We start from the raw sequence: 19,136 nt of genomic DNA, 5'->3' as shown, positions 1-19,136 counted from the left end.
AGTCGAATGAGGAAAATTCAAAGTCAGCGCCAAATTTACACCTTTCCATTTTCTTGGTATTGTCCGCATGTCTAACTTATGTTGTCAGGAAAACATCCCGATTGTCCGCGTTCATTCCTGGTATAATCCTAGATGTTTCCGCGCTGCCCGGCTACGATTAGCATATTCCGAGGTATTTCGTGCTCTTCCGGAGTGATTCCTAGGACACTCCTAGGAATGTCCGCAGTCAGTCCGCGGACATTCCTAGGAATGTCCCAGGACAAGCCGATTCGCACATTTTTCCCGCGTCTGACGCGGACAGGATGCCGAAATGACAGAATTTGCTTCCGCAACCCTTCCTGGGCTTGTCCGCGCCCTAGTGGACGTCCGCCCTAAGCCTGCATCTCTATCTTGGGAAATCTGCAGCATTCTGGCCTTGATTCATGAAAACTTAGTGTTACAGGCAAGAAAACGCCCAGGTGCACTTACGGTATGATCTTGCTGTGGCTATAAAGATATAGCAAGAACTTACCTCTGCGACACATGCTAGTAGCAGTGTGGAAGATCCTGAATAGTTAAAAGGCACAGCCTATTTTGGAAAAGTATTTAACACTAGCCAAAGCATTCTCCATGGACATTTGTGTTGAGTGTTTTGAGACATAAATTCTGTCAATTCTACAAAAGATAAATTTTCATGCTTCAGTTCCAACCACAGATGAAACATATGCTAACTCAGAGCTTTATTATTATATTTCTAGAATTTACTTCTGAGTACATGTACATTTCTGCATTTGTGGTAGGTACATTAGTGTGACAGGATGATAGTAGGACTACTGCATTCACATGTGTCCCACTAGAATTAAGTCAAATGTGATGCATATGGTCAATTCATTACACATCTTTGTTTGCTGACACTGCGCACACAGCCTGCTCCATCTCTGCAGCAGGAATATCAAACAAAAACCAAGCCAAATAAAACCATGCACTTTGCCTTCAACCTGTACAAACATGCAACACGCACACAAGTGTATGTACATAGCTTTTCAAAATTGGTTAGTACAATGTACAACCTGTACTCTATCCTAAGCAAAGTATGCTATAACTACATCAGACATGTTGGTGACAAATTCAGAATACATCAGTTTCACAATCATATTTTTATTTCATAATATGCAAATTCACACCATGACAATTCAACAACGGACAATGCATAGGCCTACACTTGGTAATTATCATTTTTTTTTTTTTAAGAGTATTAGATCCGGTACAAATATGCTAGATATCAATAGGTTACTTGCACCATGAGTTTCAGTTTGGCAGGCTGGTTTTTATACTGTACGTTTGACACTGATGAAGACAAATCACTGGTTATGTAGTATGCCTTTGTTCAAGGATGTTTGAATGCATGTGTGTGTATATGTTTCACAGTGCAAGTTCACAAAACATGAACAGTTCTCCACGAAAATTTTTATCCCAGACATGCCACCCATGACACATGTAATGTTTACCACTCTGGGGCTGCTGTTTCATAAAGCTGTTTGTAAAGTTATGCACGACTTTACCAACGACTTAAATATGGCAAGCCAAGTGGGTTTCTTAATCATTGTTAATATCAGTAGCTGATTATTCTTACATGATTGCTAACACACGTTTTTAGTTGAAAGTGTATTTTTGCCCCAATGTACTATTAGATAAAATATTGACATAAAAATGGGCACACATTTTTGCACTTCATATTCCAGTCATTTGTAAAGTCATGCATAACTTTAGGAACAGCTTCATGAAATAGGGCCTTGGACATATTAAACTACAGAGGGCTTTGTTTTTGTTTTCAGACACCCTGTTTTGCTTTTCCAAACATGGGCTTCTATCACAGAAGGCAAGAAGATCCAAATTTTGTGCAAAAAGCACACTTGAAGGTTATTGATTTAATTCTGTGAAGCAATTTTTTCACACTGTCATTATTTCAGGCGACATCAAGGAAGCAGGTTCCCTCTCAACCATGTACACTCTTACTGTCCCTTACCTTCTTTCTCTCTCTCTCTCTCTTCCAATGACTGCTTTCAGATGAATCTAGCTATTAAACATCTTGTCATAAAAATAAAAATAACAACATTAAAAAGTCTTCAGTGCTTAACACTACTATGTATTTCAAAGCACCTGTAAAATTTGTAAGTGGAGACACATCTTACGTAAACACAAAGATACACATAATTCAAGCTCAGCATGGCACGTACCCCATGTGCCTTGTTGAAACCTATGCAAGGGAAGCATAATTATTACAAGTAATTCCTCCAAAGCTGTGTATCTCCCTTTAGGGACCTTCCGAATAAGAAAGGTTCTGACCTGTGTGAATAATCTGCAGTCCATATGTTGTTGGTTTTGTTGTCAATTTATCCAAACCATACTGCTTGGACTATATTATCTAGGTACTGACTTTATCATAGACTCACCCGACTCAGGGCTTGCATGTCTCATGCATTGAGCACAGGACTCTAGCAAGTCAAAAACAACAACAACAACATCCTGTGCTTTTATGGTCCTCTCAAAAAATCATACATTTCAAGAGGAAAACGAGACACACAGAAAATACATAGTATGATACTGTATAAGCCGTTATTTTTGCGAGGGTTTAGCTTTTGCAAATTTCGCGAATCATCGTTGAACTGCAATTTAACAACACGCGAAAATGTCGCCATGTGCTAGGGTAATAGTACACCTACGATAACCTTGATTTCAAGTCACAAAAACAATACATGTGTATCTCGCAATAATGTCCAAGACCTCCTCATTTGCAAAAATATCTGTACGTGAAAATAACAGCTTATACAGTAAATACTGATACCTGAGCCTGATTTTTTTTTTTTCGGTAACAACCCTAGAAGCCCTAGAAGGAATATACTTTATATACAGCTCGTTGTACAATTCTTGATCAATAAATAAAGTCCCGAGGAGTGAGTCTCCAGGTGTATGCATAAGTACTCACTAGAAGTACTGTATGAGTGGAAATTTTTGCACATATCACGCAACCAGAAACAAGTGTGAAAATTAAAACAAACAAATATTGTTGCTTGACATGCGTTCTAGTGGTTGATGTCTTCATTCCGCGCAATCAAAAACATGAGAAACTCTTCATACCCGAGCGTGAAAAATTAATTGCGCGAAAAAATCCACTTTTACAGGAACATACCCGATTGTAGAAACTCCCTGAACCCACACTTGGACTCTCCCCCTCCCCCTCGTATCACCACTTCCCTTCACCATAATCTCAATCCTTTCAAAACATCTCACTCATTAAAAATACCTTAATCTCACTTCTTTAATTGACGTGATCAGCCTTGCTGACAATCTTCAGACTCTGAGAAAAGGTCATAATCAGGTCGCATGTTGCCACAATAACGCCTGCTGTTGGCAAATGTAGCTGAATCTGTAGTCGCAATAAAAAACTGTTTTAAAAACATAGCCTCATGACCATTCAAAGCATACAATGACTAGACTACAAGGAACAAACATTTACATTCACATTCAATACAACAATGACCTGAGTTCAGTGTGTATCTTTTTTTAATAGAATTCACATTACACACACTTTGAGGGAGTAATATTAAAAACAAAAAGAAAAATCATTCTAAATTTCATTCCTTCACACACAAATCATTTGTTGGTATTGACGTCATGCCTTCTCCTGGGTTCTTCCCTTGCTCCAAAGATTGTGCTTCCAACTCTCACATTGGCGCTGCCAACAGATATCTGGGAATCGAGAAAAAAAAGAATGAGAAAGACATCTACCAAAACACGTCTGAACACATCTACAGCTTTTGAGCTATGGTACAGTGCGCTCCCATTATAATGAACATGGTTATAACAAAATTCTTGTTACAAAAATACCAAAATTTAGTGCACAAATTTCATGCACTGATGCACTTTCAAATAAGAACCATTCTTCCACTGGAAGGACACCAGAAGAAGCTGATTGTTAATTGGCGAATGGTTGCACAACATACATTTTAAATCCAATGTTTTGGATTTACAGTTGAACCTCTATTATCCGGCCTCCCTTTATCCGGATCTCTCTATTATACGGACGCAATCTCACCGTGATTTTTTTTTTTATATTATAATTACGGGAGGAAAGGGGGATTCCCAACTCCATGAGAACTCCTACACAAACACACATGAATTACATATACTTGATACATTTCTTAATAATTATCTAACGTTAGGTAAATCATCCCAAGAATTTATAAAAGAAAATGATTTCATTCTTGCAAACACAAACCTCTATTTTTGGGTCTGTTACTGAGTGTAACAAAGAAAAGGTTGCAGTATACACATTACTACATGTGGTACTACAATGGGCTACATCAGTACATGTGTATGTATATGTACATGTATAAAGCATTGAGTCTCCCATATCCGGCCAAATCCCTTATCCGGATGAGCCCCGGTCCCGACTTGTCCGGATACAAGAGGTTGCAACTGTATAAGAATTTTTGGAGGTTACACTTTGACTGGATGAATAATAATCTACATCACTTTACTAACAAAAGTATGGCCGCACTCCATTGAGCTATTGGGTGCAAAGCATTATAGAATCAACAGTGTTCATGAACATGCATATTTTTCATAACATAAAGTATAGTTCTCCTTCTTCTTATTCTTTCTTCTTCCCCTTCTGTTTCTTTTTCTTTTTCTTCCTCACCTTCCTTTCCATATCATCCTTTTTCTTCTTCATCTTACACCTTCTCAGGTGTCAAGTACATCTAGTCTGGTGTTTTGTATGTAGAATGTCCACGTTAGCAATTATCTACAAGATCAATTGTGACTGTTGCAGTCTCGCATGAACCCCAACAAACACTGTACACCTGTAGGAGGAAGTCTAGCATGACTGTTGTCGGACTTACCGCATGTTCAAAGTCATGTGACATTCCCATGCTTAGCTCCACCATGTCTTGGTCCATGTTTAATAACTTGCATACATCTTCCTTGCACTTTATCAGACACTGTGAAGATATCGAGATTCAACCAGTTACCGGCAAACTTCATATCATATATTTCCTAGCATACATGTAATCATACTCATATACATTTACAAACATGAAAAGAACCAGAAAAGCGATATACACATAGTTATAAGAAGTTTGAATAATAAGACAGTCAATGTACAAGAAATAAAGCATTCCAACACAGTGGATCAATTCAAAACATAGTAATACATGTATTCTTTATGAAAACCAGCAATCTTCTTATTTCAAAACATATTCAGACTTTTAAATTACTTCATGTTACACATGAAAATAATAGTAATGCTCTCATTTAATATGCCATTGACTCTACTGCAATGTTTTTGCATACGGGTGCAGTGACTTCCAGTAAGTCATTTAAGAAGAAATCAATTTGTATGTCTCTCAGTCTCAGTTCATTTGTGAATGACAGTATTCAGTCCTGCAAGGAAATTATCTACTTCTTCTTTTCCATATTTATCTGGATTAGTTTTCTCCTCTGTCTCTGAGAGGATGTCTCATCATCAAAAATTACCTTTAATAAGATAGATCACTTAAAAAAAATCTCAAGATTCTATTTCATGTCCAATGAAAAAACAAAACAAAACAAAACAAAACAAAACAAAACAAAACAAAACAAAACGAAACTCAAACATGTTCAAACAAGGAAAAGTAGAAATTACGCAGTGCGTAATATATGTCCCCGCCGGAAGTAGCATTTTGTAACAAAATGTGCAATATAGGTAAAAAATCAAGGTCAAAGGTCAAAGAAGTCAAAGGTCAAAATTCTGTGTAGAGGTTTTGAAGCCCTCACCTAGTGTCATCACATAAAGCAAATGGAATCGAAATTGGGTTAGAAATGGCGAAGGAGTAGCATTTTGTAGCCAATGTACAATATAGGTCAAAAATCAAGGTCAAAGGTCAAAGAAGACAAAGGTCAAAATTCTGTGTAGAGGTTTTGAAGCCCTCACCTATAGTGCTATCACATAAAGCAAACGGAATCGAAATCGGGTTAGAAATGGCGAAGGAGTAGCATTTTGTAGCAAAATGCACAATATAGGTCAAAACTCAAGGTCAAAGGTCAAAGAAGTCAAAGGTCAAAATTCTGTGTAGAAGTTTTGAAGCCCTCAACTAGTGCCATCATATAAAGCAAACGGAATCGAAATCGGGTTAGAAATGGCGAAGGAGTAGCATTTTGTAGCAAAATGTACAATATAGGTCAAAGGTCAAGGTCAAAGGTCACAACTGAAATTCTGTGTAGAAGTTTTAAAGCTCCCATGTAATGCTATCATATAAAGCAAACAGAATCAAAATTGGCTCATAAATGACAGAGAAGTAGCAAATTGAACATTTTGATCACACACGGACGCACACACGGACGGACGCACGGACGGACGGACGCACAGACACACACACGTACGGAGCCCGTTTCATAGTCCCCTGCTCGAACTCGTTCGGCGGGGACAATTAAGCCCAAGATGGTAATTACTTAAGATTATCATGTACATGCAAAGCACGACAAAGCAGCACATTCATAAATGGGCAATCAGAACAAGACACACCACTGAGGCAAGAGTGCCAGTGAGAATCAAAGATGCTAAGAAGCCGAGAGGAGAAAGTTACCTGGAAATCTGGATTAGGACCTTTCTCTAGGTTGTGGTCAAAGGCGCCGATTGTCATGAGACCAGCAAACTCCAGACTGGGGCAGGAGTCTATGACGTGACTAACGGTCTCTGTACACTCCTCTGGTGGAATGCCACTCTTATCTGTGGAAAGAGAGGCAACTGAGTACAGAGACTCCAACTCTCCCGCTTTCGAAGGGAGATCTCCCGCCGACAGCCCATTTTTGCAAAATCTCCTGATCTCCCGCTTGAGATTTAATTTCTCCCGTCTGAAATGATTTCTCACTTAGTGTCATCGTATGTTGAAAATAAGCCTTACATAGCATGAGATAACATCTAGAACCCTAGAGCTGGACCCCGGCCACAAGGAACTTCGCGCACATCAAGTTGGAGTCTCCCATTTGCTAGGGGTTTCAGGCGGGAGAATCTCCAGATCAGAAGGTGCTTGGGGTTGGAGTCTCTGTGAGTAGCATTTGTCCTTTCATCTCCACCCTGCACATGACATGTTCTATGTGTTCCTCATGACATTATGTAACTCAATGTACACAGTATTCTAACATTCACACTGAAATATTGTGAAGAAAAACTGGAGATGTTCATTGAATACTCATAATCCATACATTGACATTGTAATTCATGGATATGTTCAGATACAATGGTTAATTTTTCTCACTTGTCTATGCATGATAAAGTATGATTTCTAATTGAAAACTTTTCAAGTGAGGCATCAATAACGTATGATTCTGTTTATATCTATAAATATTGTGAAGATAAGTCTTCACATGGACAAGATCAATCATGAAAGAATTGGATGTGAAGTAAGGCATTGTTTTGGGGAAGCTGATCAGTTTTTGAGGAATCTTTTGACTTACTACTGTAGCACAGTATTTCCTCATTTTTGATTTGCTATATTACTTTCTGGAATTTGAACAGAACATCTAAATTTTCTTGAAAAAAAAAATTGTCCGTTTTACAATGACAAAAAACGTTGAACCTTAGTATACCATTTAAGATGGTGTCAAACTTTATGACTCATTTTAAAGGAGACACTTTATGTTACCAAAACAAAATGACAATGTTCAACACCTACATTAAGTTACATATATCTTCACATCTATTCAGACCATCTCAGTATACAATGGTCACACTGGACAATGAAAGAAGATGACAGTGATGATACAGAATGTGCTAACTGATACTGATGAAAGGGTCTATTGATGAAAGCAGTGATCATGCTTTCTATCACTGATGAGATAACACAGAATTTTTATTCTGGGGGTTCAGAATTAGAACTAGAAATGTCGCTACGGCGACTGGTGTATGCCTCCGCCATAATGCATGGTTCTCCTAATAGGTCTATAGTACAATGTCTTGACAATGTGTGATGACAGTTTCACACAATTGGCAAAATATCAAAATGACAGGTTTGCCACAAATGTGCTGAATGTTCACTTTCGTAGAACTAGGTTCAATTGGATGAATGATTAAAACGTCAGAGTGCAGGTATTTGGGGGAACTGATGATTTTTACTTGACTTTTGACCCTTTTATAAGTTTATGCATTGAGTAATTTTCAAGGTATTGAGATATTGAGAAAAAGTATAATTTCAGTATCAAATGGTAAAATAGTATTATCTAAGCCTGGCCTTTGACCTTTGACCTCACAGTTCCAAAGAGAATCACTGTTAGGTAGAACATGCATAAATATGTAAGTTTCATGATAATACCTTGAGTTACTTTTGAGATATGGAGGAAGAAGTGCAATTTAGCACTTTCACTTGACCTTTGACCTTTTGGCAAGAAACTTCCCACAGAATATATATTGGGTTATACATGCATACATCAAGTTAAAAAAAAATCCTTCAGGCATTGCATAAATATAAGGAAAGTAGTGATATTTTGAGGAGTTGACCTTGACCTTTGACCCCCCTGACCTTTGACCCATGACCCCCAACTAACCTAAAATAATCACTGCCCAGCAGCACATGCATATATACTAAGTTCCATGAAGATACCTTGAACCATTTGCGAGATATGGAGAAAAACATGAAATTTCAACCTTTTTTTCACAAAATAACCTGTGACCTTTGACCTTTGACCCCGTGACCCTAAATCCAAACAAAGTATCATCCCCCCAGGATATACCCTCATACCAAGTTTGATGCAAAACCACTACACGGTTCTTGAGATATCGACAAAAACAAAACGGGACGGACGTACGGACGGACGAACGACCCGAAAACATAATGCCTCCGGCCACTTCGTTGGCGGAGGCATAAAAAGTGGACCACTTCCAGGTTTAGTCAGCTGACAAGCAAAAAAAAAAAAATCAAAAAAAAAAAAAAAAAAAAGCTCCCCAATGCAATTTTGTTGTTCCTAATGCCACTTCCGGGTTTCATCAGCTGACAAGCGAAAGAAAAAAAAAAAGGATTCAGCGCTATTTTCTGGTGCCACTACAAGCCCCCTTTAAATGGGGGGGGGGGGGGGGTTCTGCTACTCATTTGTTTCCTTTTGATTTCTTTTGTTTTTTCTGCTGGCAAATTACAGGCCCTAGTTACGGGCCTGTGATAAATGGTAATCATACTTACTCTCTTCTCCACTTGTGTTGACCTGGATGAAGACCTTCAGCCGACCCCTGTCCGTCTCCTTGCTCCAGTGTTTCTCTAGCTCTGTGGCAAGCTTCTTGGAGTGCACTGTCTCTACCATGTAGAGATTGGGTGCACCTGGATGAGATGGATGTATCAAGAAATGAAACCAGTCATCTTCCTTGACTGCATACATCTGAACCTTCATATAAAAACTATAAAACTCACTGGTATTCCAGTCCTCAACAAGAATCTGAGGATAGGTACACATAGAAACTAATGAAGCAAGAGTCAATTGCTCACTAGCTGTAATCTTCTAAATACAAATCTACTGTGTGTACATTCAAGTTATGGTATCATTTTTGCTTCATGTGCTTAATGATTGCATGACAACAGTAAATGAACACAATGTAGGTGAATGTGTGTTAGAATGTCTTAGACTTTTTGATATGACTGATGCATACTCCACTTTCAGAGTTACTGAATTGGAAAATACCTTGAGCTATACCATGACTAGAAAATGTGATAGATTACTCATGTTTTAAGCACATAAACATGCTAAACATGGAGAATAAGAGTGTCTAAAAATATGGATATGACTTGAACGTGAATATGATCAACTTGCCATTTCTCAGAACTCTCCCACTGCCAATCCTGAAAGACAGATAACATCATTTTCTTTTTGTAAAACCTTGCAGGTCTTTTTTCCCCCCACAGTATTGCACATATAATAAAGAATAGAATATAATATAATAGAGAATAGAATGGAATGGAATGAAATAGAATAGAATAGAATAGAATAGAATAGAATAGAATAGAATAGAATAGAATAGAATAGAATAGAATAGAATAGAATAGAATAGAATAGAATAGAATAGAATAGAATAGAATAGAATAGAATAGAATAGAATAGAATAGAATAGAATAGAATAGAATAGAATAGAATAGAATAGAACAGAACAGAACAGAACAGAACAGAATAGAATAGAATAGAAAAGAATAGAATAGAATAGAATAGAACAGAATAGAATAGAATAGAAAAGAATAGAAAAGAATAGAATAGAATAGAATAGAATAGAATAGAACAGAACAGAACAGAACAGAACAGAAAAGAAAAGAAAAGAAAAGAAAAGAAAAGAAAAGAAAAGAAAAGAAAAGAAAAGAAAAGAAAAGAAAAGAACAGAATAGAATAGAATAGAATAGAATAGAATAGAATAGAATAGAATAGAATAGAATAGAATAGAATAGAATAGAATAGAACAGAATAGAATAGATTAGGATAGAAAGTAAAAGAAAACAGAACACTGCAGTCATTTTCCCAGTCACCCTGTGACGTCAATTTGCTCAGTCTTTTCCCCTTCTTGGAGGTTATGAAATCCTTTATTTTGCTTCCAGCTAGACTTCTTTTTCTTTTTCAATTCTCCTCTCCCAAGTAAAGTTACTGGTCTTAGGAATTTATGAGTTTGACATTGGTTACTCTCTCCCCCCCCCCCCCCCCCAGTGGTCAGTTCCATGAACTCTTCATCCCCAAGGCCCCATTCCAAATTACCGGAATGACAAGTTTTTGCCCTCTGATCCCTAAACATGAATAGTCCTCTGAGCTGGAAGGTCATTCTCCTGCCAGAATTTCTCTTTTATTTTTGTACTGCTTAGTGGAGTGGGTCAGACAGGAATTCCAAAGACAAATTCAGGGACAATGACCCAGAACAACGATGACGTTGGATGTCATAAGGACACTAGCATTCATTTGGTTTATCATTTTGTTATCCAAGAAACAATAAAATCTTGACCAGTGGCTACAGAGAAGAAGTAGATAAAGAAACTAAAAGACAGTGGGCGAGTTAATCAGAAATTGAGTTGAATCATAGAAAATGGAGTTTCACAGAAACAAATGGGAGGAGCTAATGGAACATCAGACCAATAAGAAATTAATTTCCAGTGAACACCACACCCCAAAGTAAGATTTAGCCAATGAAATGCTTTTAGGGAAAGGATACCAATAGTAAATTGGATATAAAAGACCATGTTTGTGCAGAGTTGCAGGATAGAGATTAGAGGGAGATCGGAAAAGATAGAAGATAGAGGAGCTGCAGAATAGAGAAGGGGCATGAATAGTTGGAGACCACATCTGAGAGAAAGTCAAGAGCTTCCCTTCCTTGATACATCATGCCCCTCCAAATTAAACAACTAATCTCTATCGACGCTGAATACACCACTGACATACGCTGTGAATGTGATGAGGATCTGACTAAAATGGTGAGCAGCAGCACCTGAGGAGAAACTGTGCATTACTATAAGACAGAATGTTGGTCTACGCCAATTTGGAGTGCAACAAACTCCAAAATTATAGTCCAATGGCGCCAGAACTCGGAGATGTCGGAATGCCTCATCTGACATAGACAAAGTGGACAGTGCTGGTGACGAAGTGTCTAGCAAGGCAGTAAAAGCAGACCGGTCAACAGATGCCCAAGCCCCTTGGACAAGATCGACATGCAGAGGAGAACTTCATCCATCGACCCTGCCGACGTCAAGATAAGTGGCCACAACCACTAACATCATTTCTCCCTGCTAACAAAACCCCTCCCCTTCCCATGGAAGTATTAGAGATGGTGGTATTACGGTCTCCTGTTAAAGAGTTAAAGTGAGAAGTGAAATGTTCAATTGTATTCACAAGAAAGAAACTTGTGTGTGATTAGTCTCTGTTTCAGACCTACGGGAAGGCAGCTCGTTAAATAAATATGCTGTTAGCAACATTGACATTATCCATGTAAATTTTACTATTTTCCTGCGTTTTATTTTTGCTGTTGTGAAGCAATATTTAGTCTCTTTCTAACTTTTGTATTTTTGATGATGATTGGTGTCTATGTGATTACCTAACCCCGACCAGTACAGAGAGAAGCTAACAGACCAGACCAACATTTATCCGCCTCTGTACAACATTGGTCGCCTCTTGAGACAGATTTAGGGGTTTGGGGGTTAGACTTACCGAGTTACTACTTAAAAATCAAACAGGATAAAAACATTTAGATACACTCACTTAAAACTTTTTTGACCTTGTTGCTCTGAAGATGACCTATAAAGTGCCATCGGATGTCCTCACATTGCTCCCTTATGGTGACATCATTGGCCTTGTCAACCAGTTCTTGCACCTGGCAGTGAATGTAAGATTGTGGGGGTGGGAGGGGGTTACAGTCACTGTATTTTCTTTATTGAAAGAGCTTCAGAATACTAGTCTGATAATGACTTACAACTACTGTGATCTGTTCAAAAGTTTTTGGGTTCAAAACAAACGCATTCCCTTGAAAAATGCTAACGCTCAACATAATGCCCCTTGGTGGGGGCATTTCTGTATACTGAAGCTTCAAGTAAAATTCCATCATGCTGACCACAATTATGACTTTGGAGCACACCTAGACACATGATCCAGAATGATATTGCATCTGACTTATCAAATATCACTATAAGCACCTGTCTTCACTTTATCAAAATTCAGACTTTCTTTACAAACACATGTGAAAAAAGTCAATCAACATCTCATTTTAGAATGAAATGATTGCTGAAATTAAATCAAAATTTTCAGTGGTTACATTCTCATGAGAATTGCCACTCAGTGGTCTACTGATCTATCATGGATAACATTTTAAGAGTCAACAAAAACACAACAACATATTAAATCTAACATACTGGTACTGAGAGAAAAATCATAAAATGTCCATGTTTTACATAGTTTCATCAAGGTTGGTCTGAATCATATCAATACAAATGAGGCGAGGTGATGCTAGTGGAAACAGGGTGGGGGAAGCAGGGGCGGATCCAGGAATTCTGTAAGGGGGGGGGGGGGGGGCGCGTAACTAATGTTTCTGTTTCGCTGATTGACAAATTGCCCTACATCGACGTAAAGAAGCACTGAAATGATCAGTGTTTCAGTAGTAGCCATGATAAAAATAATGGGCGTACATACTTGAGTATGCATGCTATATTAGGATTAGAACCAACACTTGCTGTCGGGCGAAAGGTCGGTGGTCTAGTGGAGATGACGCCTGTCCCGTGATCAGGAGGTCGTAGGTTCGAATCCTACTTGAGTATGTACGCCCATGATTTTTATCATGGCTGCTACTAAAACACTGATCAATTCAGTGCTTATTTTATACGTCAATGTAGGGCAATTTGTCAATCAGTTGTAATGAAAACATCTCGACGGAAGAATTTCATGAATTTGAATAATGTTTCTGGTGCCACTTCTGGGTTTCATTTCATTTTTTTTCCTTTTATTTCTTTTGCTTTTAACAAAAAATAAAGGGGGAGGGGCGTGCGCCGGTTGCGCCCCCCTCTAGATCCGCCACTAGGGAATAGATAATAACTCACATAATTTTCTCCAAAGTTACGCTGTCCAGACTGATAAGCCTCAATTATCATTGACACAGGTTTGGTCTTGCTGACAGCCACAAGCCTGGGCTCAACAGCCACCAAGTCCTGCAGATGATAGCACAAAACATTTCAATGATGTTCATATCAAAGCAGAAGGTACGAATTGCATTTTACATGCATGTTATAATTTACAAAAAAATCACAAATTTACAAAATTAAAAAATCTATAGATCGGAAAGCAGTCAAAATAGACCAACTAATTGCCGCCAGTAAATTTATTTACATTATTAGTATTAAATTTACAGCCCACACCGGTAAACAACAATAATATTAATCAAGTTACGATTTATTTTTATTATTATCATACTCTGAGTGAACATTGGACAGGAAAAAGAAACAACCAATGAAAACATAATCTGAACAGGAGGCTGTACACCCGAGATCTGTAAAGGTACAAAGTAAATCTAAAATTACACATAGCCAGAGTCTGCTCTCCCGAGATTTCATTGTTTGATTGATGACAACCGACAGTTCAAACATAGATTGAAATACATGGGACTGTTATTTGGTACGTACGGATGGACGTTGTTTGCAGGCATTTTGCATCCGTTCCAGCACTGATTTCACTGCCTTAGCAACTTGATTTTCTGCTGACATAATGATTCTCTGCATAACAGGTCGATTTTTCTCAGCTAAAACGTCTTCTGATAACGTCAGAAAGGCAGGTTGAAGATCCAATACCATACGTAACTGACCTCTATGTTGATATTATGTAATACAGTATGGTTGAGGGGTCTAGATATCGCGCACGAAAATTTGAAATGCTCTTATAATAGAAGTTATTCCATAATCGTACCTGAATTTCTCAATGAATATCACGAAAATGCAGGAAAATCACCTCCCAGAATCTCCTGATGATACGATGACGGAGTAGTGCGCTGTCGCCGTTTGTATGTCGGACTTTTTTTTTATGCGTTCAATTTCTCGGGGTATGTAAAGATCGCGCAGCTGCCCTCTGTAGTTTCATGCGTGAAAGTGTCTGCCCCTCTGCGGCTGTAACGTGCTCCGGCTTTCGTAGAATATTTTCTTCTTCTTCTTCTTCTTCTGATTAATTCTGCCTCCTTCAATAGACTGAAGATTTTTTCACTTGATATTAAATTTGTCCCTGTTAAGCAACAGCAGTTTTACCTAACTTGTGGATATTATTGTTATTATTATTATTATATGTGTTATTATTATTATTATTATTATTATTATGATCATTATTACTATTATCACCACCACCATCATCGATCATCATAATCATCATCATCATCATTATCATTTTCATTATTATTATTATCACTTCCACCACCATCATTTTATCATTCTTATTATCACTATTTTTATCATTGATATTTTCATAATCGTTAATGAGTTTCATTTATAAAGTTTTCTTACAATATTTCTAATCACTTTAACCAATAATATACACGTAAAATGGAAAAAAGTAAAATAGGAACATATTTTTTTTTTGTGTGTGTGTGTTTGTGTGTTTGCTTACCCATTCGTCACCCTCTCATTTTCGTCACCCATTTGTCACACTCTCATCTTGTTGTTTTCTTCAGTATCATTATGGCCCTCCCCTGTCACAAATATATCACAAGTTAGCGCAAGAATTCACAAGCAAATTCAAATTGAAATCACACTTCAACTTCGATAGACTGAAATATTTATTCCTTTGTAATATTATAATCGTTGTGTTAAAATTTGACTTAAAACAACATTTATTAACAGTATTTCAGCGTAGCTGGCAGCATACATTGTTTTTGTGTATGATGACGTCACGTGGTAAACGATCGATCGAACAAATTACGAATTCTATCGACTACGAACGAGACAAGCGAGACGACACGTCTAGGCTACAACATCCTTAGAACAGATTTTAAGGGAAGGTAGGTTTGTACAAGGTAAGAAATTGGAAATTTAGTGGAAAATTTGTTGGAAATCAAAATTTCTTACCTGCTTCCTTCTCATGTTGAGCGGTAAGTCAGGTATGTTTATTCCATGGGCGTATCGGCAAATTTTGCGCTTAGTCCTACGCGTAATATCGCTTGCTATACGCAGTTACGCTATGCGCGATCATTAGGTCCCTGCGCGAGACCTAGTACCCTTACTATACAACTTGAGTTTTCGAAGCAACACGCAACCTGTATAAAAACCGGTGTCATTTCCGAGATCATTGAATCAAAAGGGCCTTTCAGTTTAGTCTCAGTTTTCTACTCAATCTTGGGTTTGTTTGTTTTTTTAAACTTTTAAAATTTTCCTAATTTACTCTTATTAGTGTATTCTTGTACAATATCACAATTGAAAGAAATAGAGAGAGGGGGAGGGAGAGAGGGGCAGTTTTAAAAGAAGGAAAAAAAGCAAAATTTCTGGTGCTACTTCCGGGGTTAAAAAAAAAAGAAAGAAAAAAAGAAAAAAGGTGTGGAAGTGGAGGGGGGGGGAGTGGTTGGACCCCATGTATTCCTATGTTATGTACAAAAAAGTGGGGGAGGCTAGCTATAAAACGAAATCAAGACCCAAAGTAAAAAATAGATTGAGTAAAAGCAGCAACATTAGTAGAGCATCGTCAGTGAAAGTTTGAGGAAAATGTGTGGGCAATCGATGCAAAAGTTATGAATTTTAAAAGTTTTGGTGTTGAATGATTTCAATTCGTGGTTATTAATTCTTAGTTTGTCTTTAATTATGAATAAATTTATGACTTGTTATATTGGTATTTTGCTTTTTATATTGTCTTGTGAAAGCTGTTTCACTGAAACTTGTACATCAGTTTTTTTTTGTATGTTGTCTTATGCATTATACTTGATGAAATTTGTGCTTGGTTGTAGAATTGAGAAATAAGATGTTTAAAAAAATATAGGCAGACGGCCAAATAATGGCATATAGGTATATATATATACATTAAAGATAGATATATAGATAGATAGATAGATAGATAGATAGATAGATAGATAGATAGATATAATAGATAGATAGATAGATAGATAAATAAATATATATATATATATATATATATATATATATATATATATATATATATATATATATACGTAAGTAGAGTGTGAACTGCAATATGGCTGACAGTGCTCAACTATATAGGAGCCCATGTGTATATATATATATATATATATATATATATATATATATATATATATATTATATAGATAGATACCAGTTTGGCGCAATTACATTGCAGGTAGGGCATTACATAGCGATGAAAGTAGATAGATAAACAGAGAGATAGTCAGAATATATCAATACTTGTAAAAAGTAATAGATAACGGATAGATAGGGAGTCTAATAGATTGATAAATAGATAGATTGATAACTATATAGATATAGACAGACAGACAGATACATAGATGGGGTATAGAGACAGCAACCTCTCAAAGCATCTATCCCTGATAAAGCATATTATTATCAGTTTGTCAGTAACATATTGATTAAGAAATTATGAAAACATCACAGAATGAAACAGAAATGTTCTATGAATTGAACAACTGACATTGATGATAATTTAGATGGTGTATACATGATTTATTAATAAAGTCTATCCGAGTTGCATCTTTTCCAAAGTATATCATTTTGTCACCAGGGTCACATGAACAAGATTCATTAGTGTGTTTTAGACAGTCTCAATGTTGTGTAGTAATGGTTTATCAAAAAGAAAATAATATAGGGCCTATAATTTGCAGCCACATAGATGGACTGCACAATAATTTTATTTTATACATTTCCATTTGGTAATAACATAAATAAAAATACAATTATTCGTTAATTGAAATATAAATCACACAGTTATCATAGTTATCAATAAAATTGAATAACATATAATTATAGTGAACAAAGTGTCAATCTTTATAACGAGAAATGAAAATAAATTAACGCAGAATTTGTACCTGAAATATAATCCAATGATTGCAGAAATGTCAGTGTTTCACAGTATAGGCCTATAAGGCAACTATGTAATAAGCACAATGAGAGTTCCACCAAGTTTGATATAAAAACAAGAAAAGTGTACCAAAAGCGTTCAGTCGACTATAGTTACTGATACATGTCATGCATGGGTATGATAATCAGTTGCGGACCATTGGCACGATTTGAATAACAAACCTTATTTCATTTTCGGAATAATAAATATCACCCAACTATATTCCTCCTGCCTTCTGAAGGATCATGGCACAAATCAAGTGTTCAAGTTCAAGTGTTCAATGCTAGAACGATGTGTTAAATCATATTTATGTTCAGTTCATCGTTGCCCTTCTGTGAATTATGAATTGGTTGTAATCCACCATTGACGGCTCGTGGATTAAACCAAAACTCAAGTTGATATTATTTGAAAAGGATTGTCTGATTATTCTTCGACTTCCCTCACCTATTGATTTATATTTCTGCTTTCCACGAATCCATATTACATATGTTTTTGATAAAACCTTTTAATCAGTTTACCTCGTTTAATCTTTTTTTTTTTTTTTTTTTAAGGTGGGCCCTACTGGTAAAATGCGTATTTTTCATTATCATTATTTTGACCATAACATAAAGCATTTTTGCTCTGTTTTCCTTTTTCTATAAACAGTACTTTTGTTTATTATGCTCTTTTCTCCCTCTTCTTTTTCATCATCATCATCATCATCCTTCTTCTTCTTCGAAGTTCTTCTCTTTTTCCCTCTTTCTCTTCTTCTTTCTTCCTCTCTCTAAAGTTTCTAAATATTATTATTCTGCCAACAGTCCCTGTTGTGGTTTTAATAATGGGTTGCATTTCAAATGTTACAACGTTAAAATCAACTTGGTTATTTTCCCTGCACATGGGAAAAAAAAGTTCAGTGGAATCAGTAGTCAATAATCATTTTGAAAAGAAATACATTCATAATCAGTACTACAGTCGTTTGATTTTCTTTAAACAGATTCAGAAGAGATATATTGCGAAAAGTTTTCACACTGTTGCGTCATTTAAATCAATTACGAATCATTTGAATTAAGCCGATCGATATTCTTTTCAGAAACGTGGGGCTGGAGTTGGAAGAAAATGAAACCAACTGTAGGTTGATCTATGATGCTGAGACATTTTGCTGATATCGCCTAGTTTTGGAGTTGTTTTCTTAATAGTTAATTACACAAAACTAAGCGTCCGCCCAGTCCTGATAAAATTTTATTCACTGCATCAGTTCACACTGGTCATGCTGGTGCATTTTATAATTGCATGTATCGGGGAGGTGGGAAGCAGATCTCTCTCACCCTGATTGTGTACAAACACACACACACACACACACACACACACACATACCAGCAATGACTGCCGTTGCTGGCCACGCCTCTTTTGCAACATCTCCTGATATTTCAGTCGACGGGGGTTTTGCCAACGTCACGACAAAGCTATGACGTCTGAATATATTTACGACATCGTACTAGCTCGAATTGCGCAGCAAATCGCGATTGAATACAAGCACTGCAACTGTACATGTGGGTTTTACTCTGTACATGTACTCGACTCTCCACATCTCGTTGAGCTTGCTACAGTGACTAGTACATTGTACTAGT

At 36.9% G+C, this 19,136-nt stretch overlaps 1 protein-coding gene across 1 annotated transcript; it reads right to left on the bottom strand.

Annotated features, from left to right (window-relative positions):
• Positions 1–762: 762 nt before the first annotated feature.
• On the bottom strand, positions 763–14,305 carry LOC140241346 (pyridoxal phosphate homeostasis protein-like). The gene is made up of 7 exons (XM_072321080.1): positions 14,133–14,305; positions 13,554–13,661; positions 12,226–12,337; positions 9,192–9,326; positions 6,606–6,748; positions 4,884–4,982; positions 763–3,729 (listed from the first exon to the last, which is right to left on the bottom strand). Exons 1-7 carry the CDS (start codon positions 14,298–14,300, stop codon positions 3,634–3,636), a joined length of 861 nt encoding a protein of 286 aa, XP_072177181.1. The 5' UTR covers positions 14,301–14,305; the 3' UTR covers positions 763–3,633.
• Positions 14,306–19,136: the final 4,831 nt, after the last annotated feature.

The sequence above is a fragment of the Diadema setosum genome, chromosome 18, assembly GCF_964275005.1.
Source record: "Diadema setosum chromosome 18, eeDiaSeto1, whole genome shotgun sequence".
NCBI classification, from domain to species: Eukaryota; Metazoa; Echinodermata; class Echinoidea; order Diadematoida; family Diadematidae; genus Diadema; species Diadema setosum.
The sequence above is the reverse complement of the archived record's forward strand: the minus strand, read 5'-3'. Positions and strand labels throughout refer to the sequence as shown.

Bases quoted from the DNA above. Each gene is read 5' to 3' on its own strand.
- LOC140241346 (XM_072321080.1), bottom strand. From the start codon at position 14,300: ATGGTATTGGATCTTCAACCTGCCTTTCTGACGTTATCAGAAGACGTT. The intron at 6,749-9,191 runs GTAAGTATGATT...CTCTTTCCACAG, and splicing joins CAACACAAGTGGAGAAGAGA to ATAAGAGTGGCATTCCACCA. The intron at 3,730-4,883 runs GTAAGTCCGACA...CTCGATTCCCAG, and splicing joins CACATGACTTTGAACATGCG to ATATCTGTTGGCAGCGCCAA.